Source organism: Myripristis murdjan, chromosome 19 (assembly GCF_902150065.1).
Source record: "Myripristis murdjan chromosome 19, fMyrMur1.1, whole genome shotgun sequence".
NCBI classification, from domain to species: Eukaryota; Metazoa; Chordata; class Actinopteri; order Holocentriformes; family Holocentridae; genus Myripristis; species Myripristis murdjan.
Window position 1 is genome coordinate 761,657 of NC_043998.1, and position 20,063 is coordinate 781,719.

The 20,063-nt window shown below is 40.6% G+C and overlaps 1 protein-coding gene across 1 annotated transcript in view; it reads left to right on the forward strand.

Moving 5' to 3' along the window:
• Positions 1-20,063, forward strand: part of ryr2a (ryanodine receptor 2a (cardiac)) — a 666,625-nt gene that overhangs the window by 287,389 nt on the left and 359,173 nt on the right. The window contains exons 28-29 of the mRNA XM_030078094.1: positions 10,364-10,538; positions 17,845-18,053. Coding sequence (XP_029933954.1) covers positions 10,364-10,538; positions 17,845-18,053 — 384 coding nt within the window. The remainder of the gene's footprint in view (positions 1-10,363; positions 10,539-17,844; positions 18,054-20,063) is intronic.

A 20,063-nucleotide genomic window follows, 5' to 3' on the forward strand; every position in this document is an offset into this window, starting at 1 on the left:
ACACAGTGGCTAATCATTGTTTGCTTGCTATCAGAAATGACAGGAGACACCTTGTGGCTCAGAGTGGACTCATAACAAGATCAATTTATCATAAAACATCAATTTAACTAAAAAATATATATTTTAATAATGAAAATATGGATATTTTAATGATGTGTGGTACGAATTCGGGTAAACTGATGATTTCTGATAAATTGATGTTGTGATGAAGGAGTCCACTCTGAGCCACAAGGTGTGTCAGGTCACTTCTGCTCACAAGCAATAACGATTGGCCTGATTCCATTTGTACGTACACACCCGATGTAGGTCTCTGACCGAAACGTTATGTGAATTAAATTTTTTGTTTGTTTGTTTGCTTAAGTGTAAACAGTGTGTGGGTATCCCTTCTTTTCTAATGAACAGCAACAAAGATTCATACCAATCAGTTTGTTCTTGATGTTTTGGATCTTCATTTTTGCAGCTCCTCCCCGCAAAGATACCAGACATTATTTTTGGGAGGTACTGATCAAGTTTTGCCATGAAGGTTGACTCAGCGTTGACTGTGGTGATCTGTTTAAACTCTTCATTGATCTGTATAGGAAATAAAAGCACAAAAAGGGACATGCAATTAGAGAAATGTCAAAATTAGACTTTTCTAATAACACTCCCCCCCACCCCCCCAGTACTTGCTTGAACATGCATCACTACTCAATCAATGTTTTATGTTTTATGTTTACGAGATGTGAGTGTTCAAAAGCATGTTTAACTTGAAAAGAAAAGGCTATATGCTCAGTATTAGTTTTGTAGACCACTATACCTGTTTTGCATCAAAAAGAGCAGGCCAACGGTCCCTGAATTCCCTGATGGGTGGTTCTTCGTTGACAACCTCCTGCCTCCGAATGGGGAATGTCTTTTCCATTTTCTCATTGATTATCTGACAGTTACTCCTCTTCTTCACTTCATTAAGGAGTTCCACTCGTTCTTGTTCCAAACATTCCTCCGTTTCTCCTTGTGTGTGGTGGTAAAGTAGTTCACTTCTGCCTTTCTTGGCTTTTTGATATTCTTTGCAGATGCCTTCTCGTGTGGTCGCTTCTTTTTGAGAGAGTTCATCTCCAGTTCAGGACATCCAAGCCCTCGAAGTTACACAAGTATAAGAAGTTCAACTGTAAAAATCTGAAAACAGACTATTCCAGGCAAATTTATGTAAAAAGCCTATTCATTTTATTCATAGCCAAACTAATCTTAGAAACATAACTCAAGTCTTGCATTGTTTTTGATGACCGCCTATGAAGTCAGACATACCAAAGATACAATAACTTGACCAATTTGCTGTCTACAGTAAGTGAATGTAACGCTTCAGGGTCACCATTCGCCTTCCTGCAACAATATAGGCTGCTAATGGGAAGATGTCACACAACTCACTTGGTTCAACAACTTTCACAAATTTTGTGTTTTCAAGCTCGTAGCCTCTAAGGTGTTCAGTGTACCAAGCATTTAAACATTTCAGAATGAAAGCAGGTTTTCCTTTTACAACAGCTATCTGAATTAGCTCTCCAAAATCTGGGAGTCCACCTGTCGATCCATGTGGCAATATCATTCCAGAAGAGTAACTGGTGCCACTGTAACACACTGTGTTTGCCATCTGGACATGTGACTCACCTGGGAATTTTGTGTCCAGTGCCTTTTTAATGTCTTCTCTCAGCACAGTCACATCAACCACTGACAGTTTTGCTACATGCAAAGAAGGTTGGACAGGTTTATTGCCATGTTGATGGTATGCAACTATTAACTGATGCTTCACTGAGAGAGACAGCAGAATGTTGCGAAAGCAGTGGGTGTCCCTAACAACACGCTTAAAGAAGCTATGCTTAGCTTCAAAGCGCATAGTCCACAATGATACGAGTGGACCAAAAGCCTTTATGAGCTGGGGATAATGCTCTAGAAAATTATGCTTCGGAGTTAGTTTTTCCTGAGGGAAAACATCCTGGAACCTGTGCCGATGTTCAGAAATCTTGCTGTCTAGGAAACAGATAGTTTCCTCTATGTGAACTGAGGACAGGACAAGTTCAACTACGTCCTTCAGGTTCAGAAGGACTTGCCATGCTGGCTCATTTTCTGGTATTTTTGCTCCAACTAGGAAGGGAAGGAAGCGAAGCAAAGACCAATTTTCATTGGCATTCCCACAAACCTTTTTTTTTTTTTTTTTTTTTTTTTTTTGTAGTAGTAGTAGTAGTAGTAGTAGTAGTAAAATTTAGTGGCACTGTTTGTGGTGCATCTGTTTTATCTGCCCACCTGTATGGGAACTCTTTGAGTGATCTGTTCAATTCTTCCAGAGTGAAATATTTACCTTTGATTAAGACATTTAGGCACAATTCAAAAGGTACAATACCTTCAAAAAGGTCATGTAACATATCTGGCGGATAGCCAGATAAGACATCAAAATGTTTTAGTTTGACAGTCAGTGGGCACTGTGTTTTTACTCTGAAACAATGAGATTGATTTGTATTGTCCAGTGCAGTTTGAACATGAACTCTGTGCTGTTGTGTCCTGGGACAAAATGCTCCAGATCTAACTTCACTTACTTGGAACTGCGACCGTTCACCAAGACAGAACCTGCAGACATGTGAACTAGAGAAGTTTTCCACAAATCCTCCAATACAGTGGGCACCAAGGTTGTCTGCAGCAACACAGAACACAGTACCTTTGACTCGTTTGCCTAAGTCCGTCCTCTTCTTGGCTGGCAATATCTTTTAGCAGTGGCTCCAACACAACACTATATCCAAACTGTTTTCTATCATCAGTATTGATAATGAGTGATGTGACTATGAGGAGCACACACCCACCGGCGCTGTCTGAAGCGTAGCGCAGCGAGAAAAGAGTTAAAACAGCAGCGCACTGACATAGATTGTGTAACAAAGCAAAGAGTTCTCTATTTTCACTGGCTAACAGCAGCACACTGGCTTAGCTTGTCTATTCAGAAAAAAGGCATCACTTCGGCTTATTTTTCAATCTATGTTATCACAGGCATATTAGTGCTCATTCATTGGTAGCTGAATTGTTAGGTCTGTTTGATAAACAATTTACATTTTTAAAATAATAATAATAATTTAACATATTGTTAAATAAAAAAAGCCAACATGATGCAGGTCAAAGACTAAAAAAAGACTACTGACTAAAACTAGACTAAAATACTTTGTAATTTAGTCGACTAAAACTAGACTAAAATACTTTGGATTTTCTTCGACTAAAACTTAGACTAAAAAGCCAAGACTGTTCGTCGACTAAAATGTGACTAAACAAAAAAGAATACAAGTTGACTAAATATGACTAAAACTAATAAGGGCATTTGACACAAGACTAAGACTAAAACTAAATTGAAAAATAGCTGACGAAATTAACACTGACAAGTTGTGCACCTAGATCCACTGGGTCTTCATCGACTGGTCTGTAACTTCAGAATCATGTAACCCTGTAGGCATTTTTGAGGAAAAGCACTTTATCTGTTGTATCTGTTGATTTTTTAGTGCTGAATCCATTTCTGCCGTATGCCAAGCTGTAAAAGTTACCGTTTAGTCATAATTATTGATTAATTAGCATGATTATTGATTAGTCGCCCAAAGTTAGAAATGGCTATCAGTTTCCTATTTGTCAATATTCTATATATGATGGTTTGGTATCATTGTTTTGGTATCATTGTAAAGCAGCTTTCATTTAAGCCCATGGGTGTCTCTTTCTGACAAACACAGAGGTCACATGACCTCTTTAAACCATAAATTAAACACATTTTCCCACATTTTTCGCCTAAACTATATAGTTTCTTTTATCCCTGTGGGATGAAGGGATATCAAGGACCCAAAAGACAACAACCACAATACCTAATGGACTTTGAGGATTCAGGAAATGTGTGATATACCCATACTATTTCTTTGTGAGAGGTTATTGTGAGCCTTAAAATAGCAGTAACGGACTCAGGCCCATTCACCTCCATTCATTCTCCAGCATTACGTAAAAACAACCTCACCAATTGTTTACTGTAGATATAATGATATTATTACTAATACAAATGTAATAATAATCAAAGGCCAGGTAGACATTTTTCATCAATTTAATGAATTAGTAAAATTAACTGAACGCGGCCACTAATTACTGTATTTCACCAATTAATCTCCCGGCCGCAAATAACCGCCTGGTTCTTTTAATCGCCTGGGGTCTGCACCCATTTTGTGTATTAAACGCCCACCCGAATAACCGCCGGGGCAATTATTTGCATTATATTGTGGTAAACCCAAAATAAGGCTATTCACCTTATTTTTTGCAGAAGTAAACAGTTAGCCGCACAATAACTGTGCAGCACTTCCGTTTTCTGTCAAAATAAGAGAGCTAGCTAACGTTAGAAAAGGTGTCAGAGGAAATGACTCGCAATACCAGTACATATGGTGTGCACTATGATTGTACGTACAGATATGTTTACCCTATGCCTTACAGTACTTTTGTACTAAAAAATATGTTGGACAGTAACTGTAATCACAATAATGGCCTGGTGCAGGTCTGTGTAAAAATAAATAAAGGCCAGCAGCGAATAGCTGCCCGGGGTCCAAGTTGATTTTGCGTATTAAACGCCCGGGCTATTAATTGGTGAAATACGGTATTACAAATATGGATGGTAATGATTGGATCAAAACAGCAGTGTATTACAATTTTTTTGTGATCACATTTTTTCTTCTTCAGTGCATTACATGTTCATGCAAAGGTCACTTGACTTTCGGCGCTGACAAGATGTAGTGCATGGGCTTGGCTTGCAGCTGCATCGGGCTGTCTTGCATCCAGTTGTGAGTTCAGGAACAAGCACATTGTCTTGAATAGCACTGCCCTAGAGAAGGTTGAAGCTTTCACCTACACTATATTGCCCAAAGTATTTGCTCGTCTGCCTTCACATGCATATGAATGTGAATGACATCCCATTCTTAAACCATAGGATTTAATATGATGTTGGCCCACCCTTTGCAGCTATAACAGCTTCAACTGTAATAGGAAGGCTTTCCACAAGGTTTAGGAGTGCGTTTATGGAAATTTTGGACCATTCTTCCAGAAGTCTATTTGTGAGGTCAGACACTGATGTTGGACGAGAAGGCCTGGCTTGCAGTCTCCGCTGTAATTCATCCCAAAGGTGTTCTATCGAGTTGAGGTCAGGACTCTGTGCAGGCCAGTCAAGTTCTTCCACACCAAACTGGCTCATCCATGTCTTTATGGACCTTGCTTTGTGAACTGGTGCGCAGTCATGTTGGAACAGGAAGGGCTCCATCTCCAAACTGTTCCCACAAAGTTGGGAGCGTGAAATTGTCCAAAATGTCTTGGTGTGCTGAAGCATTAAGAGTTCCTTTCACTGGAACTAAGGGGCCGAGCCCAACTTCCGAAAAACAACCCCACACCATATTCCCCCCTCCACCAAACTTTACACTTGGCACAATGCAGTCAGACACGTACCGTTCTCCTGGCAACCGCCAAACCCAGACTCGTCCATCAGATTGCCAGATGGAGAAGCGTGATTGCATTGCGCTTGGAGATGTAAGGCTTGGATGCAGCTGCTCGGCCATGGAAACCCATTCCATGAAGCTCTCAATGCACTGTTCTTGAGCTAATCTGAAGATCACATGAAGTTTGGAGGTCTGTAGCTGTTGACTCTATAGAAAGTTGGCGATCTCTGCACACTATGCGCCTCAGCATGCACTGACCCCACTCTGTGATTTTACGTGGCTTACCACTTCGTGGCTGCATTGCTGTTGTTCCCAATCACTTCCACTTTGTTATAGCACTACTAACAGTTGATTGCGAGGAAATTTCACGACTGGACTTATTGCACAGGTGGCATCCTGTCACAGTACCACGCTGGAATCCACTGAGCTCCTGAGAGCGACCCATTCTTTCACAATTGTTTGCAGAAGTAGTCTGCATGCCTAGGTGCTTGATTTTATACACCTCAAGTTCAAGATTTTTATTCGTCACATGCATGAATGTATGGGTACAGCAGCAGTGAAATGTGATTGCAACAACTCCAGCACTGTGCAAGTAAAAATAGATAAGAATAAAATAGATAAAAAATAAAATAAAAATAAAATAGAAAGTATATATAACACTCGTATACAATATACAACCTATGTACAATATACAACAATATACAATAAGTACAAATAAGTAGAAGTAAGAAAGGGAATAGAAAATGAGTGGATGAATGGGAACGTGAAAGGCACTGACTCACATCCATAACTGAGCTATACCTGTGGCCATGGAAATGATTGGAACACCTGAATTCAATGATTTGGATGGCTGAGTGAATACTTTTAGCAATATAGTGTACCTAGGCAGTGTTGTAGATACCACGGCAGGGACAGATGCTGACACCAGAAGCAAGAGTGGTATTTAACATGCTCAGAAAGATCTGGAGCTCAAAAAACATCTCCACCAACACTAAGATACGCATCTTCAACTCCAACGTCAAACAAGTAATGGAGAACAACAAAACACACAACACACAGACTGCAAACATTCCTCAACACCTGCCTCAGAAGAATATTAAACATCTGGTGGAAAGACAAAGTCAACAACGTGGACCTGTGGAAAAGAACAAACCAAGAACCCATAGACTTACAAATCAGAAAGAGAAAGTGGAGTTGGACTGGCCACACCCTCAGAAAACCTGCCACAAACATCCCCCAGCAAGCCCTGAAATGGAACCCCAAAGGGAAAAGGAAAAGAGGCTGCCCCTGGAACAGCTTGAGAAGAAGTATAGAGGCAAAAATGTCGGAGAGTGGGCTCAACTGGGGAGAGCTTGAGCCAAAAGCCACGAACAGGGTGAAATGGAGGATATTTGTCAGTGGCGTGCATAGGCCAAGAGGAGCGAAGGGCTAAGTAAGTAAGTAAGTGTTCACTTCCAGACTTTGGTGTGGCGGCAGGCCCACTTGCAGTACCCGGTGCTCCCACCGCCTGAAAATATGGGATGGAAGATGGAGGACAATGTACTTGTTCCTGAACTCATGTCACTGCCTGCAGTTCCAGATGCCTGTGAGGTTCTAGTGACCTGTGGCTGCACAACTAGATGCAAGACAGCCTGATGCGGCTGCAAGCCAAACCCATGCATTGCATCTTGTCAGCGCCGAAAGTCAAGTGACCGTTTCATGAATATGTAATACACTGAAGAAGAAAAAATGTGATCACAAAAAAATTGTAATGCACTGCTGTTTTGATCCAATCATTATCATCCATATTTGTAATAATTAGGGGCCACGTTCAGTTAATTTTACTATTTAATTAAATTGATGAAAAATGTCTACCTGGCCTTTGATTATTATTACATTTGTATCAGTAATAATATCATTATATCTACAGTAAACAATTGGTGAGGTCATTTTTATGTAATGCTGGAGAATGAATGGAGGTAAATGGGCCTGAGTCAGTTACTGCTATTTTAAGGCTCACAATAACCTCTCACAAAGAAATAGTATGGGTATATCATACATTTCCTGAATCCTCAAAGTCCATTAGGTATTGTGGTTGTTGTCTTTTGGGTCCTTGATATCCCTTGATCCCACAGGGATAAAAGAAACTATATAGTTTAGGCGAAAAATGTGGGAAAATGTGTTTGATTTATGGTTTAAGGAGGTCATGTGACCTCTGTGTTTGTCAGAAAGAGACACCCATGGGCTTAAATGAAAGCTGAGAAGGTCCCCTTTACAATGATACCAAACAATCATATATAGAATATTGACAAATAGGAAACTGATAGCCATTTCTAACTTTGGGCGACTAATCAGTAATCATGCTAATTAATCAATAATTATGACTAAACGGTAACTTTTACAGCTTGGCATATGGCAGAAATGGATTCAGCACTAAAAAATCATACAGAAACAACAGATAAAGTGCTTTTCCTCAAAAATGCCTACCATGTTTTTTGCCAAGGGGCTTTTTCAATTTTCGGTCCTGCCAAGAGAGCTGATTGGTCAGGAGGTGGGGTACAGAAAACCCAGGGTTAAGCCTGAAGTTAGCTCGCTAAACCGAAATCCAGCTTTATGGTACAGAGACAAGTTTCAATTTAACTGGCTCAGAATATATCCGTGGCTTGAACATAACAATGGTGAAATGAGCTGCTGATGCAGCAGAGATGACCACTACAACAAATCAAAGCAGTGTATTAATCTGAGGTACGAATAGGACAATGTACAAACTGCAGTTAAGTTTGCAAATAGACAAATTTCCATGTATCAGTGACAATGAATGTCTAATAATGATTGTGGATGTTTAGGTTAAATAATTATTTATGGGTGAAGGCATACAAATGTAAAAGTTAAAGCAAAATCATATGAAAGTTTTGTACCAACCAGTTCAAAGCTGGCAAGCCTGCTTTAGCATACATAATATTAAGTGGTAGCAGTTGACTGTAAATGATGTAAGGTCACACACTCGAACACACACTGAACAGGATCAACATTACATTGGATGTAATGTTGGTGACCCACAAGAGAACGCTCTAATGTTAGGGAAACCTGTCTGTTGTAGGATTGATTTTAAGATTGTTGTTATTCCTATATCTTATATGTTATTGTTGTCTTATTTAATGATTTAGACATGCTGGTCCCCTATGAGCCAGCTCTTGATCTGAGATCCACAGGCTCTCTCCTTTAACTCTCCACTCCACAGATCTCTTTTGCAGTTAGAGGCCCCAATTATGGAACTCCTTACCCACTGAGCTGAGGGACATAAACTCACTGGTCTCTTTGTAAATCACAGTTTGAGAGCTATTTTTACACACCTTCTCTTAGCTGCTACTGTTAGGCATTTGTCTTTTTCTTCCCATTTCTATTTGCTGTTTTAATCCTGTTGTTTATTTATTTATTTTTTATTTTACCTATCCTTTATTTAACCAGGAAGGTCACATTCAGATACAAGATCTCTTCTTCCAAGCAGTCCATAATCCAGACAGCAGCACAATTCATTTCACATAAAAAAACACCACATGATGGAACTTATATAATACATAAAAGCAACACAAGGAAAATATTGAAGGGATGGTGGCATGCAGCCTATACCAGCGTTTGCTCCTCCTTTTATTCACTTTTACATTCACAACTTCTTTGCTAAATGTGTTTTGGGTTTTATCTTTGCACATTTTGTTACTGATTTATACCTGATTGTATGTTGGATTTAATGTGTTTTATTTCATACTGTGAAGCACTTTGTAACTATGTTGTAGAAAATGATGATGATGATGATGATGATTGTTGTTGTTGTTGTTGTTGTCGTCGTTGTGGTGTTGACTTCTTTGCTCCCCAGATCAGCAAGTCAGAAATTAAAATTGAGTACGATGTTAATGTAAATCTCAGACTTTAGAGAGAACGTCGGCCAATGGCCCATGTACAATGCCAATATCGTGTTGTTGTTTTTATCTTGTTTTATTTTTTCATTCATCAACCTTATGACTGTAGACATAAGCTAGTGCTGATTATCTCATAATGCCAGATGTCACCCTGATTAATCGGTCTATCTCTAATAACCTGTCAAAATGTCATGTGGTGTTCCTTTAAATGGGATGCAACAGTTACAATGCAATAATTATTTGCACAATTTGCACAAATCTAATCCACCCATAGAGTAGAAACATCATTATTGCAATTAGCCATGTCATTTTTGGAGGCTAGAAATGTGATCGTTGCATGTAGAAATATTGTTGCCGCTGGTAGAATTGTACTGCAAGTAGAAATATTATTACTGGGGCTAGAAACATCATCACTGGGTAGAGACATTAGCACTACAGGTTTAAATGTCCTCACAACGGGTAGAAAAGTAATCACCACTGGTTCCCTGGTTGAACGACAGTCTCCCACACTGCTTTTATCCTACTCCCTGTGTGTTATAGCTGCCTTTCCACTGTCACGCCAAATATGCGCAAGCTTGTGTGTGTCAAAGCCAGTTTCATTTTCATTGTCACTTCTGGTCTTTGATCACACCTTGGTGGGGCTATTTCAGGGCCAGTTTCCGGGTGCTAATGGCCCACCAAATACCTGTGAGCCAGACAAGGGTCAGAGGTCATAGGCAGGGCTTACCTGGCTTTGGCCAGGGAGACAGGTGCAGCTAATAAGTAGAGATGTCAGAAGAATAATGTATGAATGAAAAACGACCAACAGCTGACAGTTTTAGTCAAACGAGGATATTAGGGCTCTGCTCACTATCTAGGTAGAGGATAATGTTCAATGACAGACTGACGCAATAACAAATGTTTTTTGTTATTGCAGCTTGAAGCCATTAGCACTGTCTAGCTTGAAGGTAGCCCTAGCTTGAAATGGTGCAATAGCGGAAAGGTGGCTAATATGTATCTCTGTGTGTTTGCCAGGCCCAGCGTTGGCACCAGGGCAATGAGCATTTTGGGCGGACGTGGCAGGCGGGTGATGTGGTGGGATGCATGGTGGATCTGAACGAACACACCATGATATTCACACTCAACGGAGAAGTGCTGCTGGATGACTCTGGCTCCGAGCTCGCTTTCAAGGACTTTGAAGTCAATGAAGGTCAGAGATGTGTCCTGGGCAACACACACTATCTCTCTCTCTTTCTCTCTGTCTCTCTCTCTCTTGTCCTCTCTCTCTCTCTCTCACACACACACACACACAAACTTACTTATGTCCGCAGAAATAAAAACAGAAATACAGACTGGAACATAATTCTGTTGCACATGATATTGTTGCACCAAGCAGAAACAGTGTCTGTGTGTATGTACTTGGCACACAGTGTGTCTGTGTTGCCGTGTCACTGTGTGTGCCAACACAGTACACATGGCATACTAAGCACAATGTGCTGACATGTTGAGGTGTGTTTTGGCAAACATTAACAGCACTTGCACTGCTGTGCAGGTGCTCTTAATGTAATACTGTGTAAAATCTTTAAGTTGTTTGGCATCTGGGTAAAAGCTATAAAATTCCCAAACATCTTGTGTTACTGTTATATTTTTCTTCAACACTAAGGCCCCGTTTACACAACAACAGTTCTGATGAAAACGGAAAACTCATTCCTTTGCGTTTTTAAAAAGTTCCATATTTATACGATAACGCTGTGAGAACAATTCTCGTTCACACGGATCCACAAATACAACTGAAAACGCTGTAAGTGTGCATGTCAGGCCAGTAGGTGGTGGTGAACTTTGCAATGTAACACCACAGAGTAGCACTGCGTGCCTGCGCACAAACAGTTCGATAGTCCACTATTGTTGTTGTTTTCCTGTTCGCGCATGGCTGAAAATGTCATAGTCACGCGAGAAGTGGGGCCGTGTTGTCATCGTTTTCACAAGAATTGCGTATTGCCAGTTTACACGGCGGCGGGGAGAGTGGCGTTATCAAAAAATTCCACTCTGGAGCCCGGTTTAAAAAGTTTGCGTTTTCAAGCACCTAAAATGCTGTTGTCGTGTAAATGAAAGGCCAAACCGCAACAAAAGTTTACCATTTTTGTGAAAATCGTTGTCGTGTAAACGGCCCCTAAGGCTAAGATTCCCCCCTGGTGGAAAAAAAAAAATTGAATTTTTTATGTTTGAGTGCATTCACATCTGTATTTAGTGCTGCCCACTTGTGATCAAATCATTTTGGACGGATGTTAATGCCAGGTCTGAGCAGCCCCTCAGTTTTGTAGTTGATCATGGAAGCACCCCTAGACTGTGACCTTGCATCAGCCTGGTACTCATGTGAACAAAGGAATCATGTTGGAAGTCAGTAGTGTAATTCTAGGATGATGCCACACTACACAAACTGGTAGAAACTGCTTCTTGATGGTTCTCCATTTTCGTACTCTTGCACTGTTAGTGGTGACTTGTTTTATTAGTTGCCAGGCAACAGGACAAGTGCCATAACAGAATGAGCAGTGCTGTTACTGTAGAAGGAGGTGAGAAAGCCAGGCCAGCTTTTTTCTGTCAGTCTCTATAGAAAGGGCAGCATGTCACTGAATATAATCTCTGGTCAAGACAGGTCTAATAAATTGCCATAGGGCAACATTTTGAGTAAGGTGGGATCTCTCTAAACAAGATACAGAGTAGATCCCAGACTAGATATAGATTCTCTTGGGAGTGGGTATTGTAAGATTTTCTTGGGAATGTCCATTATAAGAGGCTGTTGTTTTGGCCAGGAAAATCCCTATTTCTTGTCAAGCCCCAGATGTTAGATCCCAGTTACCCCTGCACAGGTGATCTGGACCAGCTCTCCATGTGAAGGGTTCGAACCTCAAGCCGCAAAGGCTTTACTGCTAATAGTCCTGCTGAGTTTTGCTTAAGCCGGTGGCAAGAAGACACAGCTAGCTACTAACTACCTACATGCAAGTGCCTACCCTGCTTCCACTGGAGCTGCACCCACCTGAATAGTCCCCTGAGACGGATACAAGCATCAGTCACACTCTTTAATGGCAGCTCTTACAGATCTGTGCACTTGTTATTTGCTATGTTTAGTGTAGTGGCATGGATAAATAGCCACAAGGTTCAGTTAATATCCTCAGCTAGAGTAACCCTTACAGAAACCTTTAAAGTGCTGTACAGCTATAACCTGTTATTTTACTGTCACCAAAAATCATAAATGAAATGTCGACAATTATTCTTAAATTCCAATTAGTTGAATGTATTGCAAAATTAAGTGGCGCAAAGCAACACAAATAAATCCAAAATCTGTAAACCTCAAAAATTCAAAATATTTAATAATCTCAGGTTATGCTGATTTAAAATGGCTTTGTGAATAAGTTTGAGGAAGGAAGAGAGGGGACCGTGACTGCTCTGCAGCAGCAGTTCCCCTTTTTCTGCCAGAGTCTGAAATCCTACAAATCTCATGAATTAGTACAAAGTCCCCAAGTCCATTCAGTATTGCAGTCCCATAAAGGCAGTGTGAACAAGAGAGAAATCCAAAGTCCAGTTTAGTCCTCAGCTGGTTGGAAAGAGTAGTTATTTCTCTGTACATTGGTTGCTAGTTCCAGCTGAAGTCTCTCCGGTGGTAATGTAGTCCACAAACTCCTTCTCCTGGATCTGACCACGAAGAAAGAACCCCGATGGTTCTAAAACATTTTTGGTGCTTTTTATACTCTATCTTGCTCTCCATTTTCCCAACAGCTCTTTCTAAGATTAACATTACCATAATCTAGCTGGGCAGGGCCGACAACCATCACTACATTTGATTGTTTCTTTTGATTGCATTCATTGATTACATCCATCCATGTTCTTAAGTATTATCACATTAATCATCGTCAATCATTGCTCATGGGTAATCATTATACATTATCATTCTAATTCACTACTACACTACAACATTACACAGCATAGCAGTAATCATCATAGCTGTTATTCATACCTCAGAATTCTGTTTTTGTATGTATGTATGTATATGTGTGTGTGTGTGTGTGTGTGTGTGTGTGTATATATGTATATATATGTGTGTGTGTGTGTGTGTGTGTGTGTGTGTGTATATATGTGTGTGTGTGTGTGTGTGTATATATATATGTGTGTGTGTGTGTGTGTGTGTGTGTGTGTGTATACATTAGGCGTGTAACAAATAACCAATTTGAATTGGAAATTCTGTTTTGATTTAAAAGATGTGAGTGCATCGGAACACGGACCCCTGAATCGGTCTAAATGTAGCATGAACCGGCCGATGGCCCGATTACAACGTTATAAATCGGTTTATATTGCTGATGCAGCTGCTGATAGCTGTGTTGCTCCTTGTCTGTATCTCCCGCTTTCCATCTCTGACTCTCTCTCGCTCCCGAACATAAAATTTTCGCGAGACTTGTCGTAGTCATGCCAGATAGCACTGTGTTTGTGAGGGAAAGTTAAAAAATGGCTGACTCGGACAAGATTTACAACGCACCGGCAGGCTTAAAATCCAAAGTTTGGAGAAAATTTGGATTTTATATGAAAAATGGATTACTGGATAAAAGCGTCGCCATATGTAAAGAGTGTAAAACCGCGCTAAAGTACACCGGTAGTACGACAAATCTCAACACTCACTCTGTGACATACAAGACTTCTTCCAGCCAAAACTCTGCCACAACGCGGTGTGAGCCATGGTAATAACGGCTTCAATCGCCCGGTTCATTGTTAAAGACTTGAGACCATACTCTGTAGTGGAAAATGAGGGCTTTCGGGACAGGATTAAAACATTAGAGCTCCAGTACACTATACCAAGTCGACAGCATTTCACGGACAAGTGTGTGCCAGAGCTGTATAACAAAGTTAAGAATGAAGTCAAAGAACAGCTATTCAACACAGAACGAGTGGCAATTACCACCGATGCCTGGACGTCATGTGCAACTGACTCTTATGTGACAATCACAGCGCACCACATCTCTCCTGACTGGGAGCTGAGGAGTCATGTTTTACAAACCAGAGTGTTCAACGAGTCACACAGGCAAAAACATAGGTGCTTTATTAAAAGAAACATGTACTGACTGGAACATTGCTCATAAAGAACCAGCCCTGGTAACTGATAATGCCCGAAATATGATTGCAGCTGGAGTGGAGGCAGAGATGACACCACACCTCAGTTGCTTTGCTCACACATTAAATCTGGCCTCCCAGAAAGCCTTTCAAGTGGACACTGCTGCAAGGCTACTGGGAAAAGGAAGGTGGTTGAGTTCTTGCACCGCAGCATAAAGGGAGCTGAAATCCTACGGGAGAAACAGCAGCAACTGACTTTGCCTTCCCACAAACTCCTTCAAGATGTGTCAACCCGGTGGGATAGCTCCCATGACATGCTGGAACGCTTTTTAGAACAGCAGCCTGCAGTTTTTGCCACACTCATGTCAAGGGAGCTCAGAAAAGGAGAGGAGGTGAATACTCTTAATGAGAAAGACATCTGCAACGCTGAAGACATCGTCAGGTTGATGGCACCTGTCAAAGTAGTGACAACTATCCTTTGTATCCTTTGAGTATGAGATGCCCACAGTATCAATGATTGCCCCACTCAGAGCAAAACTAAAAAAGCACTTTGAAGCAGCAGATGAAGACACACCACTCATCACTGAGATGAAGAAGGCATCTTGAGGACCTCCTCTACACTGCATCTGCTATAGACCCTCTCTTTAAGACTCTCCCATTCCTGAGTGATGATGATGCTGAGAGGATCTTCATAAGTATTTCAGCTGAAGCTACTGCCCTGCTTAACAAGGTAAGCCAAACAAACACACCTTCACACTTTCATTAACTAAATACAAAATAATTATCATAGTGTATTCTAACAGCTGCTGTTGAACATATTTCAATCTGTATTCTACTGCACATGATTTATCATCTATTGATAGTGTGTCCTGGATTTAACAAAATGACACACTATTTAGTTAATTCAGATTTTGAGTTTATTATCAATGGTAAACATTTTTGCCAACTTTTTTTTAACATTGATTTTCACTAGGAAGCAGCGGGTGTTCAAAGGGATCCAGTGCAGAGAGACCCTGCTCCTAGAGATCCACACAACGGGATGGTTGGTCCTCAGATCCAGGATAAGCCAAAAGGTGTTTTTTTTTTATACATACTGAGGTATAAGCATATTAAGATAAGGTGAAAGAAAAGCTCTCAAGACATATGGCAAACAACCAGTAACATAAAGTAATTGCTTTGTATTTCAGATGATGAACCTCTGTGCAAAAAGAGAAAGAGTGCAGCACTGGATCAGCTGTTTGGAGAAACCTTTGAAGCAAGAGCAGCGGCACAATCTTCAAGAGAGAAGGCCAGTGAGGAAGTCATGAGATGCAGAGAACGTAATCCTTTGCCCCTGACTGACAACCCACTACAGTGGTGGAAAGCACAGGCGGACTTGTCACTGCTGTCATCTCTTGCCAAAACATACCTCTGTATACCAGCCACCAGTGTGGCCTCAGAAAGAGTTTTCAGCACTGCAGGAGATATTGTTTCTGCACAACGCAGTGTACTCCGACATGATCATGTTGATCAACTGATTTTTCTCAAGAAGAACCTTGACAAGCACAAGCATACATGAACTTCTTCACTGTATGTATGGTATGATTAAGACAGACAGATTAAGATTCATAATGATCAAAACAAAGTGTGTGTACATGTGTGAGTGCACCAAGCATACAGGAATGGACACTGTCTCAGAAGAGTAAAAACTAATAGAAAATGAATGAGATGTTATTGTTTTTGTTAGTTATTGTTTTCAGTTTACATGTGGCAAAATGGCACTTTAAAAAGTGAAATACACTAGTACAGTCACTAGTGCAAGATTTGATCAGGCAGATGTATGTTGAATTGCAAAACAGCACTTAAAAAAGACTGATATTTTGTTTACAGTTGGCCACTTTATGTTCTGTTTTCTGAAAAATTTGCACAAGGGATGTCTTGAAATGTTTTGTTCTACCTCACTAGCTCATTGTTGCTTGATCCGAGGCTAAAGAGATAGATGATAATACAGAGATCTCTGTTTGGTTGTTTCTTTGGCTTTAATCTGTGCCAACAAAACTTGAATATTGTTCTTACAGTAACATGTTTCACTAATAAACATGACAATTATTTACAAATATACTTGTTCTTTAGTATTTGATAAATCTTTTTGAAGGCAATGCCACATTGTAATGTGACAGTGTAATGTAAATTGACTTTCAACAAGGAACTATCAGATTGCATCACACCCCACTGAATCAAACCGTACCAAATCGAATCGTATCGTATCGTAATCCTACTGAATCGAATCAAACCCAATTGTTCCATTCTAAAATGTCTCGTTCTTGAATTGAATCGCACCCCATGTATCGAGATACGTATCGGATCGTCTTATATTGGAGAGATGCACACCCCTAATATATATATATATATATATATATATATATATATATATACACACATAATACTGTAAGGATTTGTGCTATCAAATGATATCAAATGGACATACTTATGTCCAACCCATCATGAGTAATAATAGCAAAATGAATACTGAATGCACAGTCATTTTTGGTGAGATGCTTTCATGTGAAATTAATAGGGAGTTTATCCAGGCAGGAAAATTGTAATGGGAAGACTTGGCAAGAAAGAATCTGACAGTAAAAGTGTCATCCACATCAGTTCAGGTTCTAGTTTTACAAAACAGGTTTTACAAAAAGAAATTAGAAGACTAATAAAAACAGTTCATGTTCAGAGAATATGAATACAAATCAACTAGAATGAGGCACTGCAAAGGTCATAAAGGCGTACATATAGGAATGACAAGTTACATTTTCGACCAGTTATGTATTTAAGATACATAACTGGTCTGTATTTATGTATCTTAAATACAGTTATGTATTTAAGATACATAACACAATACATAACAGGATACAATGTTTAAAATTTCTTACTCCAGCTATACTGTTTTGGGTACTGTAGGGTATAATTTAGAGAATAAATATGTTTTGAGTTTAGACTTAAAGATGGAACTGGAACTTGCCTGTTGAATCGGGATGTATCATGGATGCATAATTTGGATGGATAATGTTAATAAGGCTTGTGGTGAGTGGGGATGAAGTTGGAAAAGATTGCTTAATGTGTAGATGTGCATTTGTCTTTGGAAGCTACATTTTGTTGTTTCCTGATATTTTGAAATATTTTTAGTATTTTTAGTATTTTGAAAGAATAGTTTAGTGCTGTGCAACCACATGTACTCTGCTTTTTGAGTTGTGTACTTACAATTATACTGTTTTTTCACATGAAAACAAATGACGAAAAACACTTAAATGAAAGCCTGCCAAGTAAAACATTCTGTATTGTGGAATATTGGTTAGGGTAGTATTACCTGAGTTCATATTCACTGCAGTAATCCTTAGTGAGATGTAGATATTTCACAAATGTTTACTGTTCTGTGTCCCCAGGTTTTGTCCCAGTCTGCAGTCTGGGTGTGTGTCAAGTGGGCAGAATGAACTTCGGTAAAGATGTCAGCACACTAAAATACTTCACCATCTGTGGCCTGCAGGAAGGCTATGAACCCTTTGCTGTCAATATGAACCGAGACATCACTATGTGGCTCAGCAAGAGGCTGCCTCAGTTCATTACTGTCCCACCCAACCACCCACACATAGAGGTGAGTGGAGTTTTGTGGAATATACACTCAGTGTGTTCAGATCATTATCAGTTCTGTCTCTACTGAGTTGATGAATGGCAAATTAGACCAATATTCCAGTTGTCAACAAGCTGTTTGACTGAAAACATGTCATACTTGACTCCATAGTCCATGCTTCAGCAAAGCACACAAATTATGTAAGGGATAATGCCCGACGAGGTGTCCATTTCACAGAAGCAACCGGTTCACGCCTGCGCGTCGTCCATTCATTTCTGATAATGGACACCTCGTAGGGCATTATCCCGCTTATGTTAAGCCTTGGCATCCATCAAACTGAATCCACAATGCGGAATCGGTGACAATAACAAAGTTCTTTAATCGAACACTGGTAGGCAAAATACAAAAACGTGACGGAGAAATCCTGGAGAGGCTGGACACGGCAGGCAGAGCACAGGGGAGGCAGGACCCTCTAGGAACAGAGCAAAAGAGCCAAAATTCAAAAAATAGGTTGCAAACAAGCAGAGCCAAATACACAAGGGAGAGCCGGGACGTTACTACGCATGGTGCAGGACGAACTGGCGAAGAGTGGAGATCTGAAACGGGGTTAAATGCACTGCAGAGTGGTGGAGATGATTAGCAGGATGGGAACCAGGTGCGCATGAGGAGGCAGATGAGGGAGATGAGGACAATGAGCCTGCCACGCCCAGCCTACAAGGGGAGACTCACAACAACAAAACATAGGGGGAGGGGAAAACAGAGGAAAAACACGCAGATAGAGATAGGACAGGGGAGCTCCTAACAGCTTATACCATGGTCACTTACAAAATAAATAAAAATTAAATCAATTATTAATACGTTAATGTTGTTTTTTACCGTTAAAATCGTACGTTTTTCCACAAGAAGCAGCTGAGTGGACTATTTAATATCTCCTTGTGACGCGTTGCCAAGGTAAGTGGCTCTGGCCACAGAACCTGCAGCTGTTATATTAGGCCTAGTCAGTGGTGGTTGCCATGGCGGCGCGCATAGACGCAGCGGCTACAGCTCTCCACTCTCGGTGCCGTATTATATGTTTTTGTATGTGTGAACGGTTGTGTTTTTAGCTTAAAACACCACCTTATGTTGGGCAATGTACGCGTACAGTCGTCAGCACCTTTTGAGCTGGGGATTGTGCTGCGAGGTACCATTTTCGCCGGACTTTCATCGCTACCAGGACATTCCGGAGGACGCCGTTAGAACACCGGGGTCTCCGTGGAGAGTTCTTCCCAGTGACAAGTCCAGGAGGAAACGTAAACAAGCAAAGGAAACAACAGTTATCAGGACCTTTTGAGCCTGGGATTGCGCTGCGGGATGCCAATTTCACCGGACTTTCGTCACTGCCAGGACATTCTGGAGGACGCCGAGGCTGCAGGGCCGGCGCGTTGACACGGCTGAAAGGACCGCCGCCTCCCAGCATTTTCCAGCGCCAGGTCCATGGCGAACATGGGATGACGAACTGTGCTTGCACATCCAACAAGTGTTTCCGTGACTGTTGCATTTTTTCTGATATCAGAGACATGGCTGCAGCCATCTATTACTGGACTTGGCTATTCAACTAGCAAGATGCACGATGCTTTCTATTCTCCCCTGCACCGAAAGGACTGAGCCCTAATTTCGTTGCATTATTATACGTATATGATTGTGCAATGACAATAAAAATCTATCTAAGTGAGATGACTGCTTAACGTTATGTTACGTGATACAAAGTATCATTTCAGAGGGCAAGTGCACCTCTTACCGCTTGTGTGTGTCCAGAGGATGATGCGAAATTTTGTTTCAAAGAATCAAAGTCCACAGATAGTTTCCTAAATCATTTTTATTGCAAGAAATATTATCCACCATTCACTCTGATCATTAAATGTGTATCAAGCAAGTAAGTCTATCCTAAATCATTTTCATAAATATTATCCACCATTCACTCTGATCATTAAATGTGTATCAAACAAGTAAGTAAGTAAGGTAAGCAAGACAGAAAGACAGGCGACGAACTATTTA